At 32.8% G+C, this 23308-nt stretch overlaps 1 protein-coding gene across 1 annotated transcript in view; it reads left to right on the top strand.

The window, feature by feature from the left end:
• The window catches only part of LOC101051686 (disintegrin and metalloproteinase domain-containing protein 5-like), a 102123-nt gene extending 79109 nt beyond the window's left edge, over positions 1–23014 (top strand). Inside the window, exons 15-21 of the mRNA XM_003942405.3 lie at positions 1201–1291; positions 1904–2135; positions 11892–11978; positions 12581–12692; positions 18289–18451; positions 19791–19847; positions 22498–23014. Coding sequence (XP_003942454.1) covers positions 1201–1291; positions 1904–2135; positions 11892–11978; positions 12581–12692; positions 18289–18451; positions 19791–19847; positions 22498–22510 — 755 coding nt within the window. The 3' untranslated portion in view covers positions 22511–23014. The remainder of the gene's footprint in view (positions 1–1200; positions 1292–1903; positions 2136–11891; positions 11979–12580; positions 12693–18288; positions 18452–19790; positions 19848–22497) is intronic.
• The last annotated feature ends 294 nt before the right edge of the window (positions 23015–23308 follow it).

The following is a 23308-nucleotide window of genomic DNA, read 5'->3' as shown; positions in this document are numbered from 1 at the left end:
ACTGGCTAATTGCAAAGGCTGTGCTTGTTCCTCAGTAAAGCAGGGTTACGAAAAAATGACCTGTCCCTGTCTAGAGTTTTAGTATTTTTTTCATCATAGATTTTTCTTACGCTAATTTTGATTTCTTTATACTATTGCCTTCAGATGTTATTTATCTTTTATTCTTGAGTTATACCTTAAATTTTGAGCCATCTGAATTATGGCTCTGTATATAGTTTAGAGGAACTGCAAAATTTAAATTAGACTTAATCAAAGAAGCGCTTTGGAGAAATGCACACAAAAGCTGTTTACTTTTGGGGTGAGTTCAAGAGTAGGCTTTATCAAAAAAGAATTACTGCTGCTGATGGATTTCACTCATGGTATCTGTCCTGGCCTGTTCTGTAGCATCTTGTACATGTATGAATTGTGCCCCTCAAGAGAATGAACTTTGTAGATCGTGTTCTCCAAGTATGAAAATCTGTGAAATTATTGAAGAGAGCTCTCTTGTTAATTCATAGTGTTAACAACAAATGATCTCTCTTTTGATTACATATGACTAACATGATCAATGTAAGCTACCTCTAAACTACCCAGTCATAGTAATAGGACAGTTATTATAGATGTTTGAATTTTTCAAAATTTTAAAATTAGATGTAACTAAATATATAAAGGGTTGAAGTAGATGAACATTGATATTCTCGTAAGTTTAAAATCCAACAATTTTTATTTAGTGATAAGGATCATCTAATAATTATTAGGAACTGATAATAATCTAATGATGTATGAGGACTCTAGGGTGGAGAAAGGAGAGTTAAATGTTCTTTGTGTTTGTTATCATTATTGCACTACAGATACTATTTTTCTACCATTTCATTTGGAATAAGAGTAAACAGCTTGTTCACATCGGACAGGGAAGTAATGCAGGAAGTCAATAATTTATAGGAAATAGAGAGGACGACAGTTGCATATCTGCCTAACAACACGGAACCATTCTAATAATGTTGCTGTTTGTTTTCTGTCTGATGCAGAAGAAAGTCTTCTAGCCTTAGAAAAAGGAGTTTGCTTTTTAATCCTAGCTCTGCCCCCAGAAATTTTTTAGTTCTGGGTAATTATAAACTTTCCTGTGGATCACATTATAATTTCTAGATTGAGTCTATCATTTCTATGCTATAACTTAAGTTCTGTGTTGTAATTTACTTAAGTTTTTGTTGCTGTTCATAGGTGCAAGTGGTGCTCCGATTTTCTGTTTTGATGAAATAAATACCAGAGGAGACAACTTTGGAAACTGTGGCAGACAATATTGTTTTTTTCAGTATGTAATTAGAAAATTATAAATCTATTTGAAATTCAGGTTAGAGATTGCTAAAATACTGGAAAACATATGCAGTAAAATGGCATTTTGGGGGTCAGGTTTTCCTTATTACATAATATGAGCTGGACAGTATTATCCACTGCCTACAAGAATATGTGTTCAGTGCCTGTAATGTTAAAACAACAATGACTATGAAAATGGCCTCTGTTTATTGTTGTGATGAGCTAGACATTGTTATGCAGCTTATATATTATATATTTATAATATAGGTTATAAACATACATGTTTATATATATCAAATGTGTGTAAGAATTACTTATCCCTTATACTATTGAAAAAACTGAAGACCGGAGATTTCTCAAATTTCAGCAACTATTGTAGAACTGATCACAGCTGTCACAGTGTAAAAACCACTGGTTTTTCACTTGCCAGACAGCCTCATGAAACAAAAAAGAACCATATCATAAGTCATTATGCAAAAAATATGTATTGAGAGAAAATTGTTGAAATTTGGATTTAAATTAGTAAAATACTTTTTAAAAATTTCACTATATCAGCAATCTGTTATTTCAATAAACAATAAGGTAATTTTTTTCTTTCGTATGCTTCTAGACATATTCTATGTGGAAAATTAGTCTGTGCATGGGAACACAGAGATTTAATATCACGTCCAAATTTATCTGTGATTTATGCACATGTACGAGACCAAACATGTGTGTCTGCAGTTCTACCCAGGACAAAGCCAGTTCCAGAAAAGCCACCTAGTTCAACCACAATGTATTATTTTACTGAAGACAGAGATGAAACATTTGTACAAGATGGTTCCATGTGTGGTCCTGATATGGTAATTAGAACTTCAAAATATAAGTGTTTTAAAATTCTTTGTCTGGTTATACTCATTTTGACAATACACTTACTGATGCATTTGCTTTCCAGTTTTATTCTTGTGGTAAAATGCATGTAATATAAAACTGCCATTTTAACCTTTTTAAGTGTACAATTTAGTGGTGTTATATACATTCATAATGTTGTACAACCATCACTACCCTCTATCTTCATGAATATTTTCACGTTGCAAAACTAAAACTCATTTCATTAAACAATAACTCCCCATTCATTCCTCCCGTTGTTCTCTGAAAAACCACCATTCTACTTTCTGACTCTATAAATTTGAATATTATAGGCATCTCACATAAGTAAAATAATGTAGTATTTTTCTTTGTGTGATTGGCTTATTTCACTTAGCAAAAGCCCTCAAGTTTCAGCTATACTGTACTATGTCAGAATTTCCCTCATTTTTAAAGCCGAATACTATTCTGTTGTATTTACATTCTTCATTTTGTTTACCCATTCATCTGTTGATGAACATTGGAGATCATTCTGTGTTTTAGCTATTATAAATAATGCCACTATAATCATGGCTGTATAAATGTATCTTCAAAACTATGCTGTCAATTTCTAGGTGTATATACCTGGAAGTAGAATTGCTGGATCACATGGTAATACTATTTTTAAATTTTTGAGGAACCACTGTACTGTCTTCCACAGTGGCTATACCATTTTACATTTCTACTAGCCAGGCATAATGGTTCCAGTTTCTCCATGTCCACACCACACTTACTTTTTTTTTTTTTTTTTTTTTCCAATAGTAGCCATCCTTATGGGTGTGAAGTGGTATCTCACCATGGTTTTGATTTGCATTTCCCTAATGATTAGTGATTTTGAGATCTTTCATGTGCCTGTCGACCATTTGTATATCTTCTTTAGGCAAATGTCTATGTAAGCACTTTGCCCGTTTTAAAATCACCTTTTTTGCTGTTGTTGAGTTTTAGGAATTCTCTATATATTTTGGATATTACTCTTCTTATATGATTTAAAATATTTTCTTTCATTCTTTCAGTTGCTTTTTTACTCTGTTGATAGTGCCTTTTAATGCACAATGAAAAACAATTATGAAATCCAATTAGTCTATTTTTTTCTTTTGTTGTGTCTACTTTTGATGTATACAATAAATCGCTGGCAGAATCAATATTATGAAGCTTTTACCCTATATTTTATTCTAAGAGTATTATAGTTTTAAGGTCTCATGTTTACCTTTATGATCCATTTGAGTTCATTTTTGTATGTGGTGCTATACAGACACATTTTGTAGGTGGTGTTGTAGGATCCATTTTGAGTTCATTTTGTATGTGGTGTTCATTTTTGTATGTGGTGTTAAAGCCACATAAGGGTTCAGTTTTATTCTTTTGCATGTGGAACTCTAGTTTCTCCAGTGCCATTTGTTGAAAAGACTGTTTTTTCTCCATTAAATGGTCTCAGCACACCTGTAAAAATTTGGTGGTATCTTTTGACCATATGTGCAAGCCTTTGTTTATGGGCCATTTATTCTATTCCATTGGTAATGTATTAGTCTTTATGCCAGTACCACACTGTTTTCATTTCTGTAGCTTCCTAGTAAGTTTTGAAATTGGGAAATGTGACTCCTTCAGCTTTGTTCTTTTTTAAGATTGCTTTTGGGGTTCATTGAGATTCTATATAAATTTTAGTATAAATTTTTCTATTTCTGTAATAAAAGTCATTGGGATTTTTATGGTCATTGTATTGAATTTGTAGATCACTTTGAATAGTATGAACATCTTAAACTCCTTTGTTAAATTAATTCTTAAGTACTTTGTTTTAAGTACTTTTTGATGCTATCATAAATGGAAATGTATTCATAGTATCCCTTTCATAATGTTTATTGTTACTGTATAGAAATGGAACCAGTTTTGGAATGTTGATTTTCTATTTTGCCACTTTGTTGAATATGTTTGTTATTTCTGACAGTTTGGTGTAATCTTTAGAGTCTTCTACCTATAAAATTATGTCCTCTGGAAACATAAAAGTTTCAATTCCTGCTTTCCAATTTGGATGATGCCTCTTCTTTCTTTTTCTTGCCTAATATTTTTAACTAGAACTTCCATTATAATGTTGAATAAAAGTGGTGAAAGGAAGTATCTTTGCCCTGTTCTTGATCTTAAAGGAAAAGCTTCAGAGTCTTATCATTAAGTATAATGTAAGTATGGGATTTTTATATATGAAATTTTATCATGCTGAGGTAGTTTTCTTCTACCTCATGACTGAGTGCACTTTGAGTGTTTATATCATGAAATGTGTTGAGTTTTGTTAAATGCCTTTTCTTCATCAATTAAGATGATCATTTTGTTTTTCTCCTTCATTTTTTTTGTGGTTATCACGTTGATCAGTTATCATACATTGAACCATCCATGCATTTCAGAAATAAATCTCAATTGGTCATAGTGTATATACCTTCTAATATACACTATGTAGTTTGCTAGCATTTTACTGAGGATTTCTGCATCTATGTTCATAATGATTATTGGTCTGTATTTTTTCTTTGTAGTGTATTTGGTCAGCTTTGATATCAAGATAATGCTGGCCTTATAGAACGAGTTAGAAGACGTTTCCTCTTCTTTATGTTTTTGGAAAAATTTGAGAAAGACTGTTGTTAATTCTTCTTTACATATTTGAAGCCATTATGCCCAGAAATTTTCTTCCTAAGAAGGTTTATGATTATTAATTAAATCTCCTTATGAGTTAGAAGTCTGTTCAGGTTTTTAAGTTCTTTATGATTTAGTCTTGGTAGGTTTTGTGTTTCTAGGAATTTGTCAGTTTTGTCAAACTTATCCAGTTCATTGGTAAACAACTGCTCTCAGTGCTCTTATAATCCTTGCTATTGCTGTAGAATTGGTAGCAATGTTCTCACTTTTATTTCTGACTTTAGTAATTTGAGTTTTCTCTCTTTATTAGTATGTCTAGATAAATGTTTGTCAATTTTGTTCATCTTTTTAAAAAACCAATTTTTGGTTTTATTAACTTTATTGTTTTACTCTATATTTCATTTCTGCTTTAATCTTTATTTCCTTCCTTCTGATAGAATTTAGTTTATTTTGTTAAAATTTTTTTTCTATTTTCTTAAGTTGTAGAATTAGGTTGTTGATTTAAAATTTTTCTTCTTTTTTATTCTAAGCATTTATACTAAGAAATTTTTCCCCTAGAACTTCTTTCACTACATTCCATAGGTTTTGGAATGTTGTATTTATATTTCTATTTGTTTCTAAGTATTTTCAAATTTCCATAGTGATTGCTTCTTTGATCCACTGGTTGCCTAAGAGTATTTTGTATAACATCTATAGTTTGTGAAGTTTAGAATTTTATTTAGATTATTTTTCCAAATTTTTAATTTACTTTTTTATTAGAAATTATTATTCTAAAATTTTGATACATCAAATAATTTATTTTTAAATTTTTATAGATTCAGGGAGTATATGTGCAGGTATTGGTGAAGTTTTGGCATCTAGTGTGACTGCCACTTGATTAGTGAACATTGTCCCCAGTAAGTTATTTTTCTTATTTTAAGTAAGAACCTCCTGATTCTTCCCCACTTTTGGGGTCCCTGGTGTCTATTTTTTCCATCTTTATGTCTATATGTACCCATCTTTTAAGCTTACACTTATAGTTGAGAACATGTATTATTTGATTTTCAGTTTCTGAGTTAGTTCATGTACGATAATGGTCTTCACCTTTATCCATGTTGTTGTACTGCATGGGACATGATTTAATTCTTTTTTATTGCTATGTAGTAAGTCATGTATTATATATCTTTTATACATAGATATATAATTCATTTATTATATGTATTATGTATATGTGTTACCTTTATACATGAAGTATGCATATAAGCATTACCTTTTCTCCACATGAAATATGTATATGCGTTACTTTTTCTTTACACATATATAATTATATGTATGTGTTACCTTTTATCCACATCCTTACCAACATTTGTTGTTTCCAGACTTTTTAAGAATAGCCATTCTGACTGGTGTAAGATGGGATAGCATCATAATTTTAAATTACACTTCTCTGTACTTTGGTGATGCTCAGCATTTTATCATATGTTTGCTAGCTACTTGTATGTCTTCTTTTGAGAGATGTCTATTCATGTCCTTTGTCCACTTGTTACTGAGATTATTTGTTTTTCACTTGAGTTGTTGAGTTCCTTGTGGATGCTGGATATCAGTTCTTTGTTGGATGCAGAATTTGGAAATATTTTCTCCCATTCTGTAGGTTGTGTGTTTATTGTTATTTTGTAGACACTTTTTTAGTTTAATTAAATCCCATTATTGATCTATTTTTGTTGTATTTGCTTTTGGAGTTTAGTCCTACGTTCTATTTGGGGCTTTAGTCCTAAATTTTTTGTACGGAAGTGTTGTTTCCTAGACTTTCTCTGAAATTGTTATAGTTTCAGGTTTTAGGTTTAAGTTTTAGGTTTAGGTTTAAGTTAATTTTTGTATATTGTGAAAGACAGGGGTCCAGTTTCATTCTTCTGCATGTGGCTAACCAGTTTTCTCAGAATCATTTATTAGATAGAGAGTCCCTTCCCCTTTTCTTCTTGATTTTTGGGTGGGGATGTTTTATCCTGCAACCGTCCTGTGTTAACTTAGTTGTAGGAAGTTGATTGTGGACTCCTTGGGTTTTTTTTTAATGTAGAAAATAATTTGGAAATAGAGACCATTTTATTTTTTCCTTTTCAGTCTGTATTTTTAAAATTTCTTTTTCTTGCTTTATTTCAGTGGTTAGAACGTACAGTATCATGTTAAATAAGAGTGCTGAGAGAGGATGTCCCTGATATTTTCCTAGTCTAAGAGGAATGTATTAAATCTTTCATCATGAAGTATGATATTAGATGTAGGATTTTTGTTTTTTTGTAGATGCCCCTTAAGTTGAGCTAACCATCTTCTAGTACTAATTTATTGAGGGTTTTTATTATAATTATGTCTTGTGTTTTGTCAGATGCTTTATGTGTGTCAATTGATGTGGTCACATGATTTTTCTTCTTTAGTTCATTGAATGTTGGATTACATTAATAAAATTTTAAATGTAGAACCAGCATTAGATACTTGGTATTAATATCACTTGGTAATTGTATATACTTTTTTAAATAAATTGTTGCATTTAGTTTGTTAATATTTTGTTGAATAATTTTTGTAACCAAATTCATGAGGGGTATTAGTCTGTTTTTTTGTTGCAATGTGTTTATCTGATTTTGGTTATTTTATGTAGCATTATAAAATTAATTGAAAACTGTTTTCACTCTTCTATTTTTGGAAAGAGATTGTGTAAAATGGTTGTTAATTTTTAATTTAAAGGTTGACAGAATTATTTAGTGAAAGCATTTGGATCTGGAAATTTCATTTTTAGGAGGTTTAAAACTGTTAATTCGATTTCTTCAGTTGCTGTAATGGTCTTTGGATTATAAGCTGTTTCTTGGTGATTTTTGGTTGTTCATGGTTTTCTAGAAATTGGTCAATTTCCTCAAAGTTTCTGAATTTACAAATGTAAAGTTGTTCATTGTATTTCTTTATAATTCTGTGTAATGGCTGCAAGATCTGCAATAATATCCTCTCTCTCATTTCTGATATTTGTGAATTGTGTCTTCTTTTTTTACTTCTCAGTGTTGCTAAAGTTATTACTTTCATAAAAATTTTTAAAGAATCTGCTTTTTGTTTCATGGGTTTTCTCGATCTTGCTAAAAATTTATTAATTTTATAAAAAATTTTAAAGAATCCACTCTTTGTTATATTGGTTTTCTTTATTATTTTCCAGCTTTTAATATTACATGGAATTTGCAATCAATTTTATTGATTTCTGCTTTTATTATAATTTACTTTCTTTTACTTGAGTTTAACTTCTTCTTCCATTCCTCTATTGAAGTGGTAACTTCAATTATTTCTTTGAGGTTTTTCTTCATTCATAGCATTTAGTCTTATAAATCTCCCTCTCAGAACTATATTAGCTGCATCCTACATATTTTAATGTGTATTTTTGTTTCCTTTTGGTTCTATGTATTTTTTTTTTAGTTTTACTGAGGGTTGATACATGAAGTATTTATAAATGTATTATTTAATTTCAACATATTTAGAGATTTTCCTGTTGTATTTCTTTCATTGATTCCAAGTTTGATTTTATTATGAGGTCATATTCTCATAATTTTAATTTTTTAAAAAATTGTTGAGGTTTTTTTATGATACAGAATATAATATATCTTGCTTCATATTTCATAGGCACTTGTAGAAATGTTTATTCTGTTGATACTGGTGGCAGTGACCTGTATATGTGTCAATTAAATTCTAATTTGTTGGGACTCCTGTATATCTGTTGACTTTTTGTATAATTTCTGTAAATTGCTGAGACAAAGGTGTCAAAATATCCAGTTGCATTTGTGGATTTGTCTATTTTCCTTTTAGTGGTATTGCTTTTTGCCTCATGTGTTTGGAGGCTTTGTGGTTTGGGGTGTACACATTTAGGATAATCATATATTATTATTGGAATGATTATTATATCATGACATATTGTCTTCATTTGTCTTTGGTAATTTTATTTACTCTGAAGTCTACTTTATCAGATGTAAATATAGCTACTCCTGCTTTTGTGGACGAATGTTTGAATAGTATATTTTTTTCTGTCCTTTTTATTTAAATCTATCTCTGCCATTGAATTTGGGGTGAGTTTTTAAAAGCATCACATAGTTGAGTCATGCCTTTAATACAGTGTGGCATGGTCTTTTGATTGGTATAATATTATTGCTTAAGTTTCTATTATTTCATTACTTCTTTCCTCTGGTTCCTATTCTTATTTTTCTCTTTTCTTGCCTTTCAGTGGATGACTTAAGCATTTTTTAGGATGCTCTCTTGATCCAGTTATGATGTTTCTAAGTCATCCATCTCTTTATGTAGTTTTCATAGTGGCTGCTCAAGGTTTTACAATATATATATATATGTGGCCCAAAGAGACTGCTACAATAAAAGTTTTGCCACTTCGAGTGAAATGAGAAAACAATCTCACTTCCATTTTAGTTGTATTTACCTTCCTTACATTTAAATGTTATTGGCGATGTTATAATTTTTGTTTCAATCATTAACTATAATTTTAAAAACCTTTAAAGGAATTGATAGTCCATTTTATTTACCCATTTTCCTTTCCTTGATATTTCCTTCCTTTGTGATGTTCCAAGATTTTTAATAAACATTTCTTTGCTATTTCAGGTGTACTGATTCTATTCACTGTCATCTTCATTCTACTGTTGAGCTCAGTCATTAGGCTTTTTTTTTTAAATTTAGATTATTGCATTTTTTCATTATGTAATTCCCATTTGGTTCATTTTTATATCACCTGTTCCTTTGCTAAGATTTTTGTATTTATTTTCATTTGTTTCAAGAAGATTTGTAATTGATTATTGATGTATTTCTATAATGGCTGCCTTACAATCCTTGTCATGTATCCCATCATCTGAATCACCTTGGTTCTGATATCGTTAGTTGTCTTTTAAGATTCAAGGTGTGATTTTCTTAGCTTTTGGAATGACCTTAGTTGGATCTAGGAATTGTATTTATTATGTTAGCAGACTCTGTGTCAATATAAAGCTCTGTTTTAGCAGGAAGTAATATTGTTTAGGTCTGGCCTTCTTTTGTGGGCCGTTCCAAAGGCAGTTTAATTTTGAGAACCTTTACAATGTTATTTGGTTGGCTTGGTTTATCTGTTGCCACTGGGGCTCTCCATGGTCTTTGCTGGTGCCTACTGGAAGGATAGTAGATTCCTCAGGCAAGCCAACAACATGTCTCTCTGTCAGGGAGAGGTGTGGTGGAGTTCCCTATCTGGTTTCAAGTTTCTCACTCTCCTTATGTCTCCGGATAGAGAAAACGGTCTCAGACCTGCACATTCAAACAGGCCTCCTGTGCTAATATGTTTGTTAGGTTTCCATCTCTCCTTTCTGTTCTACCTATTCTCCTGGTAATGTCTTTATATGATATAAGCTTTCACTCCGATGATTAAGTAATCTTTAGGTGGACCTTAGGTGGCCCTCTTAAAGAATGTTTAAATATAATATTGAAAAGTTAGGCAATACAAGTTCAGCAGTATATGTTATTAGTGATCTCCACACTTCTTTCTAACAGAATATTACATTTTAGTAATTTTTATACATAATTTCTTTTTATATTCTGATATGTAATCTAGTAATTTTGCATACATTATTAATGAGTAAATTTTTAGACAAGAGCTGGAGATCTCAGATGACAAATAGTTTTTGTTGAGTAAGATATTATGTGATCAAGAATTTTTCTTCATTAGCATGGTTTTTGCAATAACATTTTTTTGAATTGCATTTGTTGTTTCAATAGAAAAGCCAATGTATGCTGGTTTTAATTTTTATAATTAACTCTGATTTTTTTCTGATTGGTAGATGAATACTTTAATTAAACTAGTATTAAAATATTATGTTCTACTATAATATAATGCACATTATGGTTATTACTTATATAACATCAAAATATAAAAACAACATTAACAATGTAGCATAAAATAATTATGTAACATTGTTAGACACATCTAGTATTCTATAAATTAACAAAATATTTAATGCTATTTTAATATTCTAATTGATTTAAGTCAAGATACCATGTGAAGTTAAATTAACATACGGTTTTTGAGAGAAAGCTTCTGAATACAAATTTATTTCCATTTAGTAACATTTTGATATTAAATAACACATGAAAAAAACAAAGTACCTGTTATTTCTTGCTCATTTTGAAACATATGGAATACAAATATGATCTGAAGCCTCCCTTACCCTTGAAATCTAAATTGTATTAGCTCCAACCTTCATTACAGAGTCCTGACTCTCCTGTTTCTGCCTGTCATCATAATGACCCAAAGACAAAACTCACTCCAAATATAAAACTCTTTCACAAAGTGGTAAATTTAGAATTTTTTTTTTAATTAAAGAAGATCACATAAATGTCTGCCATAAATTAGAAAGATGTAAATTTAACCCTTAAACTTTTTTTTTTCTTAGCAGGCCTTTTACCTGTCTCACCAATGGGAGTTTCCTATTGTCCTATTACCTCATATAATGATGACCTGTTGTCCTTTCTTTCCGCTTTCTTTGCATTTTGTCACGTGGAATAGTAAACGATCTTCCTTTGCTGCTCATACTCATGGTTTTAAGATCTCACCCATGCAACAATCCTGTGTGATCTGCACATTTACCCCAGAACCTAAAGTACAATTAAAAAAAAAAGTAAGATCTCACCTCTCTGCTCAGTAGTTCTCAAACCTGGCTGCTTCTGAGAATCAACTGGATCCTCTCCCCAGAGTTTTTGATATAATGTTCTCGAGGGGAGCACATTAGTATATTTGAAAATGCTCCTCAGATAATTCTTGAACTCAAAGAGCTAATCAAGTTGTTTTTCCAGTAATTTATCTTTCTAAGTTGCTTCTGGTACTAGATGGAAAGAAAAATAACATCTCTGGCTTCTTACATAGGATTACATCTTTACAAGCTGAATGTGCATAGTTTATTTCATGTTTACTTCAATGCAGTCACAATTATTTTTTTACTGGACACTCATAGCTTTTAATGCAAATTTTAGATAATATGAATTCTGGTACTTTCTTGAATTTTTAAAGGTATTAGCTATGCACAAAATCTGATTTTTTCACTGACTTTATTTTGTACTTTTTTTTGCTTTGTTTTTAGTACTGTTTCGAAATGGATTGTAAGCATGTTAGATTCCTGATGGATTTTAATTTGTGTAATTTTTCTGCTGATTGCAATCGTCATGGAGTAAGTAACTGCAATGTTTATTTTCAGAAGCCTTCTTTTAACAATCTAACAATTTGGGGATTTTAAAAAATGAATGGCTTTTTTTTGTTTGCCATTTTCATGTCATTTAACAGTCTATAATTTATAATATCAATTTTGTCTTCTTAAGAAACATATCAAACTATTTATTAGAGAAGACAAAGAGAAAGCATTTAAGATGATTGTGGATGTATAAAATGTTTGATAAACATGTGAGGTGGATGTGCTATAAGCAAGAGAAGACAGAAACTGGTAAATAAAGATCAGTAGAATTTTCTTTCTAGTCTTGCAAGTTAATTTAGAGTCTGGGCTGTCAACTAGCAAGTAGATTATAATTAGTGACAGGTCACTGATAATTTGAGATATTTGGGCCTGGCTGTGGGTGGAGTTAAAAGAATTTTTTAGAAAAATATTTGATTTGACAACAAAAGCTAGATGTACTTTTCATAATATGAGCATTAGCAAGAGAAAATTTGATACATTTATCTATTTAGATAAATTCTCTAGAATGAGATACTCTGTGGATTAAGTATAGATTATTCATTAGTCTCCATTGAAGCTATTCTGTTTTTTTATTATTTAAGGTTTGCAATAATTTTAACCATTGCCATTGTGCAGAGGGGTTTAATCCTCCTCACTGCAAACCAAAAAAAGGAGCGTTTGGAAGTATTGATGATGGTCACTTAGTCCTACAAGGTTAGTTTCTTAAAATTGTATTAATTATGTACAGTATGTAAGAAGATAAATTATAGGTTTCAAGCCAGATTACAAAGCAACTAATGTCAACAAATATGCTTTTATTTTATTTGTAAGATTTAAAAAATTTTGACAGTATAAGTTTGTACTGTTCTTTTTATATCGGCATTGATATTGTTTACTGAGAAAAAGTATGGCCAATGTTAGACAATTTTAAAAGAAGAAACTTTGGTGCATAAAATTTGACCAGTTGATTTTTTTTTTTTTTTTTTTTTTGAGGTGGAATCTTGCCCTGTTACTCAAACTAGAGTGCAGTGATGTGATCTCTGCTCACTGCAGCCTCTGCCTCCAGGATTCAAGCGATTCTCCTGCTCAGCCTCCAAAGTAGCTGGGATTACAGGCATCTGCCACTGCGTCCAGCTAATTTTTGTATTTTTAGTAGAGATGGGGTTTCACCATCTTGGCCAGGCTGGTCTCTAACTCCTCACTTCGTGATGCACCCACCTCAGCACCCCAAAGTGCTGGGATTACAGGCATGAGCTACCGCACCTGGCCAACCAGTTAAACTGTTCACTTTGGATTGCCTACTATATTTCTCATTTATAATAGTGTCTGTATAGTCATTGCTATATTCGTGCCTCTAGAATCTTTCAGGTTGTCTTTTCTTCCTATTCACTTCATAGTTTAGTAATCTTTCTCCTGTATTGTAAGGGCTCTATGCTAATTTTGGAAATTTGCTCTTTCTAATCCTGTCCTGAGGTTCCTGAGTAGCATTTTGAGATTAATCAGGCATAGATAAATTGGGGACAACTGGAAGGGAAGGGCATACCCTGGTTCTAGAAGGTATGAGCCTACCCAAAATAACCGGGACATAGGTGGGCTTCCAACTCTATTCCCATCTCTTTTAGGACCTTGCAAGAAAGTCCTGAAACTTTGGAGCAGACTTATCTGTAGCTTGGATGCTACATAAAGGCAAACCTCAGGTGATCAACTTTTAAAAAGACAGTACGAAGCCACATGAAACTATGTATCAAACAAACAAACAAAAACATAATAATTTAGTCTATAACTTATAACCGTACAACACTTAAGTGTGTTTGTGTTTGCATGTGTATATTATAAAAGGTCAAACAAACCCATAGAATAGAGAAACAAAGGTGATGAAATAGTAATTCACAGAAAAATTAAAAATTTCCTATCACCATCAAGTAAGTGGGAAGCCCCATAAAATTAAAAAAATGCAAGTAAAATATAATTTTTTTCTGGCCTATGAGCTTGTCAAAGATTAAAACGGTTGATAATAACCTCTGAAAATCAGGAATGTATGTAATATTATTAATGGTTATCTCTGGGGATTAGGATAAAATGAAAAGTATAAAAAGAAAAATCATAAAGAGATTAAAATATACTCTTTAGAATTTTGTGTACTAAGTAGATAATTAGACAAAAATATATGCAAATTTAAACTCTAGCACATGCAAAAAACAGTCATATAAAAGCACATGTATATTCAATTATGTACATATGTTTATATGATTATATCTATATCCATAATACTGTAAAAGCAGATTACAAATTCTTTTAAAATATCCATGAAATAGTAACAAAAATTGATAATGTTTTTGGCTTACAATTAAGGCAATCATAAAATCCACAATTTGACATTTTTTCTTGGTCATATTATGTTAACACAAATCAGTGATATTAAAAAATAAGTAGAATAAGGATAATGAAGTAAACCTGAACTCACTGAGGTGACCTTTGCAACCCAAACTCTTAATGCCCTAAAATGCATTCAGGATCACAAGTGTTTCTCCCACGTTGAGTCCAGGCTTTACTGGGGAAAGCCCGAGGCCTCCATGGCTGGGTACAGGGCCTCAGAAGGGACTGCATAGGGACAAAACATACAGCCACCTAGCTTATCAGCCCAGGTCTTTCAGGGTAGACGAGTAAGCCCCAGAATGGGAGAGATGAAAGAAAAGCCCATGGCAGCTGGCTAAAGGAAACTAGTTGGGTTAGAAGGTTTTCTATGACTGCAGGCTCATGTGCTGCCATCTGGACTTCTACCTGGAATTAGAGTGCTAGGTCTAGGACACCAATCACACAGGTTTGCCTAGAACTTATCCTAGTTGTAGTACTGAAAGTCTTATACACGTGTGAATTTGTCCCTGGGACAGGAAAACTTCAGGTTAGTGACTAGTGTGGAAGATTACTGGGAAAAGAATAAAGTATAAAATATTAATATAAGGTGACTTTGTTTTACATTCCCACGAGCGGTGCATGAGGTATTTCATGTTTCAATTTTTACACATCCTGGGTAATACTTGTTATTTTCTGTTTTTGTTTTTTTTCTGATAGCCATTTTGATGGGCGTGAAGTGGTATCTTTTTGTGTCTTCCATCCATGTATAGGTATAATAAGAGCTTATAGATCAGAAATATATCACTTTTTAAAAGAGTATGGTTTTGTTAAAAATTGGCTATTGGGAGATATTTTTTGTCTTGGCATTTTAACATGACTTGTTACATGAAGGAAATCTGCTGTTTTTTGTGCATAGGTTTGATCAATGGATTATCACTATATCGAGAAGTCTTAGTTTGTTTTGTTGGGGGCTAACATTTTTTAAGTGATGTAAACTGCAATTAATAGTCATTTTGTCACATCTTTTCAACAATAATTCTGTGAATGGAGAGAGATATTGAGAGAGAGAGAGAGACAGACAGAGAGAGTGAGAGATAGAGAGAGGGAGGGCAAGAGCATATGCATTCTGGTCTCTTCTGTTTTCATAAAGACAACAATCCCATCGAATTTGGACCCCACACTTATGACCTCTTTTAAGTCTAATTATTTCTCAAAGTCCTCATCTCCAAATATCATCACATTGGGGGTTGAGGCTTAAACATATGAATTTAGACGGACACAAGTCAGTCCATAAAATTCTACTCTGTGTCTCTCAAATTCATGTTCTTACATGCAAAAAATCATTCATCCCATACCAAGAGTCCCAAAAGCCTTAAGCCATTCCAGGATCAATTTTAAGTACAAAGTCTCATCTGACTAGTATCTATCAGGAATGGGTAAATTTTGAGATATGATTCATTTTGAGACAAAATTTCTCCCCAGCTGTGACCCTGTAAAACCAGATGAATTATGTGTTTCCAAAATATAATGGTGAAATAAGCTATGCTTATCCCATTCAGAAAGGGAGCAATTAGAAGGAAGGAGGAGGTGATCAGTTTCAAGCAATTCCAGAACTTAGTAGTGCAAGTTCCATTGTATCTTCGGCTTGAGAGTAATCCTACTTGGCTTAATGTTCTTCCCTCCACAATCCTAGGTGGCAACCTCACTCCCTTGACTTGGGAGGCTCCCCTGTCCATACCATCGGACAACCTGGTCCACTGAAATTTAAAAGGAGGCCCCATCCTCTGTAACCAAAGAGAAGGTAGCCTTGGTCCTTTGATCTGTGGCAACCCTGATAATCTTTGAGTCACAGGCGCAATTATTCTTTACTTTTCTTGAAAGATAAAGCATGCTCATAGCCAAGTAGCCCTTCTGTCCAATTCTTTTTTCTTCATTTCCAACTGACAGTGTCTCTGCCAGTATAATTCTATCTATGCTGGTAATGTCTTACATTTCTGGTTTCTGCCAAGATGGCTGATTAAATTCCATTATTCATGTCCATAGTCTCTTTATCAATGATTTTCTAGCTGCACCCTTGGTATTCTCTCTAGAACACGTGTTCTGATTTTTGGAAATATGGATAGGCTGAGAATTTCTGGTTAACAATTACTTCAATTACTTTCTTTATTTATCATATACATATATTTTATTGTACTTTAGGTTCTGGGGTACATGTGAAGATCATGCAGGATTGTTGTATAGGTGCATACATGGCAATGTGGTTTGCTGCCTCCATCCCGCCATCACCTATATCTGCCATTTCTCCCCATGTTATCCCTCCCCAACCTCCCTAATACCAGATGTCCCTCCCCTATTCCCACCAACAGACCCCAGTGTGTGATGCTTCCCTCTCTGTGGCCATGTGTTCTCATTGTTCAGCACCTGCCTTTTAATCATCTCTTCTCTCTTCCATTTTACTATAAGCAGTCAGGAGGAGTCAGGCTATACGTTGAACATTTTGCCTAGGAGTTATCTCAGCTTGTGAATTCTATCTTTCACAAAACTTTAGAACACAATTTAGCCAAGTCTTTGCCACTTTATAACAGAAATGACCTTTCCATCATTGTCCAGTAATATGTTGCTTTACTTCTAAGACCTCACTTGTAGCACCTTTAATATTCATATTTCTTTTTTTTTAATTGCATTTTAGGTTTGGGGGTACATGTGAAGAACATGCAAGATTGTTGCATAGGTACACACATGGCAGTGTGGTTTGCTGCCTTCCTTCCCCTCACCTGTATCTGTCATTTCTCCCCATGCTACCTCTTCCCACCCCCCCACCTCCCCGTCCCTCCCCCATTTCCCCCCAACGGACCCCAGCATGTAGTGCTCCCCTCCCTGTGTCCATGTGTTCTCATTGTTCAACACCCGCCTATGAGTGAGAATATACGGTGTTTGATTTTCTGCTCTTGTGTCAGTTTGCTGAGAATGATGGTTTCCAGGTTCATCCATGTCCCTACAAAGGACGCAAACTCATCGTTTTTGATGGCTGCATAATATTCCATGGTGTATATGTACCACATTTTCCCTATCCAGTCTATCATTGTTGGGCATTTGGGTTGGTTCCAGGTCTTTGCTATTGTAAACAGTGCTGCAATAAACATTCGTGTGCATGTGTTCTTATAGTAGAATGATTTATAATCTTTTGGATATATACCCAGTAATGGGATTGCTGGGTCAAATGGGATTTCTATTTTTAGGTCATTGAGGAATCGCCACACTGTCTTCCACAATGGTTGAATTAATTTACACTCCCACCAACAGTGTAAAAGTGTTCCTATTTCTCCACATCCTCTCCAGCATCTGTTGTCTCCAGATTTTTTAATGATCGCCATTCTAACTGGTGTGAGATGGTATCTCAATGTGGTTTTGATTTGCATTTCTCTAATGACCGGTGATGATGAGCATTTTTTCATTAATATTAATATTTCTACCAACATTCTGTTCATGATTATCTGAGCTCTTACCAGAATCACCTTGAGTATCTGTATTTCTATCAACCACCCTTTATTGCAGTCTAGGCTTTTTTTTTTTTTTTTTTTTTTCAATTTGCGCTTTAAAATGATTCCAACCTCTATCCATTACCCAGTTCCTAAGACACTGCTACATTTTTAGGTAGTTTTTAGAGCAGCAGCTCATATCTTGGTACCAAAATCTGTATTAGTCAGGGTTCTCCAGAGAAACAAATAAGATATTAGTTCATCATAAGCTGGAAGGCTGAGAACTCAAAAATCATCAATAAAATTCTAGTAAGATCCCATTTTATACATTAGTGTTTTTGTTTTTATTATATTCATTTTATATATGTGAAAGAAATGCTTAATGTTTGGAAATGATGTTGGTAATGATATCTTCTCTTTTTCATTGTGTTGATAAAATCTGTGGAATAACTTAAAATTGCTATTTTTCATTCCAGAGAAAAGCTATATGGAGGAGGAAAGACATGCCACTTTCCCGAAACAACGGTTCCAACTCATTTTCTACATCTCTCTACCTGTGCTTATTATTACTACTGCCGTTTTAATAAAACGGAAAAAATTGAGAGAGCTATGCTACAGAGGGGAAACTGAAAGTGAGAGGTATACACACACACACACACACACACACACACACACACACATATGTACCATACACACATGTATGTAAAAATACATACACATGTATATTTACTCTTAATTACATTAAGAAAGACAAGAAAAATGTATTCACATTTCATCAGGAATAATCTCCAACTATAGGTAAGGCAACATAAGGAGAGGCACAGGGAGACATTTTTAAATGGTTTGATGCCCTTTTGTTATTCGTCTTGATATTGTCTCTCATCTTACAAATTACTAAAACTACCCAGTTTACCACTAGTATGGTAGGGGCAGACATGGCTGCCAGGGGACTTTTGGAGGTTGGTTTAACCTCTTAGTTTACTGACCCTGTCTGTAGAGTCATATCACTTATGAGCTCCATGAGAATTATATGACACTGCATTTCAAGAGAACTTCCCAAAACTAAATTTATCAGATACAGATTCTCAGGTCAGTGATAAATGTCTTTATTAGAACACCTCTCTCAGTTAGAGATAATATCTATAAACCTAAAATATTTGAAAATATTTATTTTTTCTAAATATAGATATTGCTGATTTGTAAACATTTCTTAACTAGAAATGTGTAGTTAATCATGGCTGGTTCAAGAAGCAGGAGGCACTACCGTGCAGTAGGAAGAGAATTACACTTAGCTTCAGGAGACCTTGTTTTAAGTTGTCAATCTTGCATGTAACACTGTGATATTTTGAGCAAGTGATTTAATTTTTACATAATATTATTCTCTGTAATTCTACAGAATGGGATATATTAGAAGAGTTAGAATCTAAACTTTTGGGTACATCAATTTAATGAGGAAGATCGTCATGCTATCCGTAATCGGTATACAAATTTTTAAATATCATATTGAGCCCCTTATTCATAATTTCCAGTATTTCATCACAGATATATTTACATCTAGTTTTACACTCCAAGAACTGATGCAAAGATCAAACATATTTATATTTTCTGAGAGAGAGAAAGAAATATATTGAACTGTATAGAAAAGTATTTAAACTTTCTGAGTGCTACTTTATGGTTTGGCTTATTGGAACTGAGGAATTAGGGATATCACAGAATAATGGGACCTGAGTACACAAATGTGGGTTTATAAACATTAATTCTTGATTAATGTAGAATGAGAAGACTCAATTCCCAGAGTGAGGTAACTTATAGCATTTGTTCTAATATTGAAACACAGTACCTGTTTAAGTTGTTAAAAGGAGACATTTCACTTATTTGAATCATGGCGTTTCTTTAAAGAACATTTTTTATTCAGTTATTTAATTGTTCAAGAATTACAAGTTTCCTCACTTTAAAAAGAAGTTTATCAATTTTATAGCTCTGTGTCAGAAGAAAGCAGCAGCGGCAGCAGCAGCAAGTTATCCCTCAGTGAAAGGTGAGTGTAGAACTACGTGTTGAAGCATTTTGCGTTGCATGTTTTGATCATTGCTTAGGAGCGCTTAAAAATGGTTAGTTTGAGACCAAACATTTTTTAGTGTATTTGTTTAATTCTCACTATAGGTTATTTTATAATAACAAATAATAAAACTTGGTTTTCTGCTATCTGAGCCTCTCCTTCTTGACCTATACTAAAGAAGAGATTTTTGTGCACTCACACTAGCAACTACATCTATGAGCATGTACATCATGGGTTTGTTTTTTTCTTTCTTTAGCATTGGGTAGGAGCACTTGTATTTTAGTGATATCTTACTGGCATATAAAAAGATAAGTGATGCTCTAATCAGCGGTACCAAACTTTTTGGCATCAGTGACTGGTTTAGTGGAAGAAGTTTTTCCATTATTAAGAATTGGCTAATTCGTATTTTACAGTCTAGCAGCTTCCACTCACTGACGTGTACCATTAGTAATGTGCACATGTGTGGGTCAAGAGACATGCACAAGAATGTTCAATGGCAGAACTGATTGATCAAAACACTGGAAACAACCCGACTTGACATCTTATTGCCTTCTTTCCCATTATCAATAATATATGTATATCTGGGTCTCTGTTTATGTTTATTTCACATAAACTCAGTCAAAATTTTTTGGAGACATGGGCAAGGAGAATCAGGAAAAAGATTCTGAAATTCATATGGAAGAAGTATATGTGGTATCCAGGTAAACCTTAGTATTAAATAACATGAATTAAAATGTCAACCTGTTTATATGTTTGTTGATTCATTGAGTTTTTAAGACAGGAGGTTTTACTTTGTCACTCAAGCTGGAGTGCAGTAGCAGGATCACAGTTCACTTAGTTCACTGCAGCCTCAATATCCTGTGCTCAACTGATTCTCCCATCTCAGCCTTTCAAGTAGCTGAGAGTACAAGCACACACCATCACTTCTGGCAAATTATTTTTTGTAGATATGAGGGTATCCCTACGTTGCCTAGGCTGGTCTCAAACTCCTCAGCTCAAGTGATCCTCCTGCCTTGACCTCACAAAAAGTTGCCATGACAAACATGAGCCACCATGCCCAGCCTGCTTATTTTTTAAAAGTATATTTTCTGATTAAGATATCTGAGAAATTTTGGTAGATACATGAATTAAGATAAATATTTTCATAATTACAATAAATGAAGATTTCCACCAACAATTTATATGTACGTCTTCTCAAGTATTTTTCTAAGCAAAGCATTAAAAATATTATTTTTTACCTTGAGAATGTTATGGACAAAATTTTATATCTTAAATGCAGTCATATCATTTTGCGGCATATAGTATTCAAATTAAAATAAAAATCATTTATTTTAAAAGTCCGTTATGAATATTTATGCTACTTCCAGTTTTTAGGTATGTATGAATATATATCTGTGAGCAGTTGTCCAGTTATAGACTGAGATAAATACCCAGAAGATATCAAAGAATAAATATAGTGTAATATGAAGACTTCCATTGTTTTTAAGTATCTGTTATTAAATTATCAGTCCATTGTATCCAATTGTAACATTCATAATTTATTTACTTTTTAGCTAGTTTGGATATGCAAGTGGTATACTTTCTGAGCCCTAGCATATTTTAAATTCTACTTCTTTTATTTTACTACCTTATTGAATTTTCTTTGTAATTTTCCACTATGTCACTTAGTGCTGAGCTATTTATATAAAGACTATGGAAATAGAAGTAGAAAATACAAAATATGAACATATGGAATTAGAGGCATTTTGAGACTCCTTTTAGTATGAGGGAAGCTTAGTATATTTTACCTTTAATAAATCTCTCCCTTCACTCATTTTTCTGTTATGTAATTGGGATTTTAGATTTAGCCTACTGTTAATAAATTTCTGCTTTTAAATATTTATTTTGGTTTTAAAATATTTTGTCATTTTTAATTTTATACTAATGTTTACAACAAACATTTTGAATTCATTTTATATTTAACTGGTTTCATTTTTTAAAGTTCCAAAGAATGATTTTAACTTTTAATGGTGTTAAGATTCTCTTCTAGCCAGAGAAATTGGAATGCTTGAATCTGCCATCACTTTCTTCTTATTTCAATACATAATGTGTGTATGTGAGTGTGTGAATCATTCTTCTTATTATTATAGTACTAATACATAATGAACATTGATTAAAAATATGTGAGTAAAATAATGAGATAGTAATCATCATTAGTCCTAACACCAGGGATGATGATTATTAAAAAATTTCATTACGTAGATATACACATCAATGTGCATGCATGCATGTGTGTGCACATGTGCATATCGGTGTCACCTAACAAAAAGGTACCTAGAATTATGAACTTTTAATTTTAAAATACAATCAGTGCATATTTTTAGAATGGAGTTTCCAAAGCACTTTATTTTTGACCTAAATAGTTACCAAATGTGGACAAAAAAATCAGTGTACTTCAACAAGTCACTTCTGTTATAAAACTAAGAGTATCTTCAGTCAAGATAACAGGTAATATTTTCTGGAATTTTAATTTTCTTAATTGTTTTGCTTTTAATCACCTATAGTTTTAAAATTACTTGAGTTAGGAATGTGTTAGCTACAATAAAGAACCATGAGCAACACTGGTATTTTGTTTTGTTTTCTCCTGCAGCACCAGTCTCTAACAACCTTGAATGCTAATGCTTGGAGAGAGGAGAGTAACATATACATTATCAGAAGCTGACCTGAACCAAGAAGGAAAAAAACACAATTTCTCTCCCACTGCTCTTGTCACTGCTGAGGATTTTAAACTATGAAATAAATCACCTGGCTTGAATCTCATGACTTATGTCCATGGTATTCTCTCTATTTGCAGTCCAAATTCTACCCTATCGAATTTGGATCCAGAAAGGTGCTCTGAATGAAGTGAAAGGAGCCTAAAACCCTCATCTCATAAAGCCAAGAGGGACTGCTAGTCAGCCTCATAGCAGAAAGTATCTATTTCCACTTCTACTTGAAGATTCTTGGGTTGACCAGAAGCTCCCTGAAGTCTGACCTATCTCTGTTCCTTCAGAGTTCCCAGCCTCTAGCTAGTCTGTGACTTGTTTCAGTGGCATTTACGCCAATGATATCTGAGTCCAATCCCTGTCTTCTTACTGCTGCTCATTTTTGAAAGCTGTATACCCACTTTAGTGTGTTAAAATACCTGTTTGCCAAAAGTAGATTTACCGTAAAGCTAAGGAAGCAAAAAATTAAGAGTGACTTACTTGTACAGATTCTCTTCAGAGTCATAAACCTAACTTTGTATTTTTAGAATTTATCAAGTTTTATATGTTTCAGGCCCCATTGAGCCTGACTCATCTCTGCTGTTCACAAGTTCCCTTGGCATGGGTGTGCTAGAGCCAGTTCATTCCATGCACCAGACCTGTTCATTAAAATTTCAGATTACTCCTGGATGTATGTCTCTGAGGATATAAAACCCA

The sequence above is a fragment of the Saimiri boliviensis genome, chromosome 13 (genome assembly GCF_048565385.1).
Source record: "Saimiri boliviensis isolate mSaiBol1 chromosome 13, mSaiBol1.pri, whole genome shotgun sequence".
NCBI lineage: Eukaryota > Metazoa > Chordata > Mammalia > Primates > Cebidae > Saimiri > Saimiri boliviensis.
The sequence above is the reverse complement of the archived record's forward strand: the minus strand, read 5'-3'. Positions and strand labels throughout refer to the sequence as shown.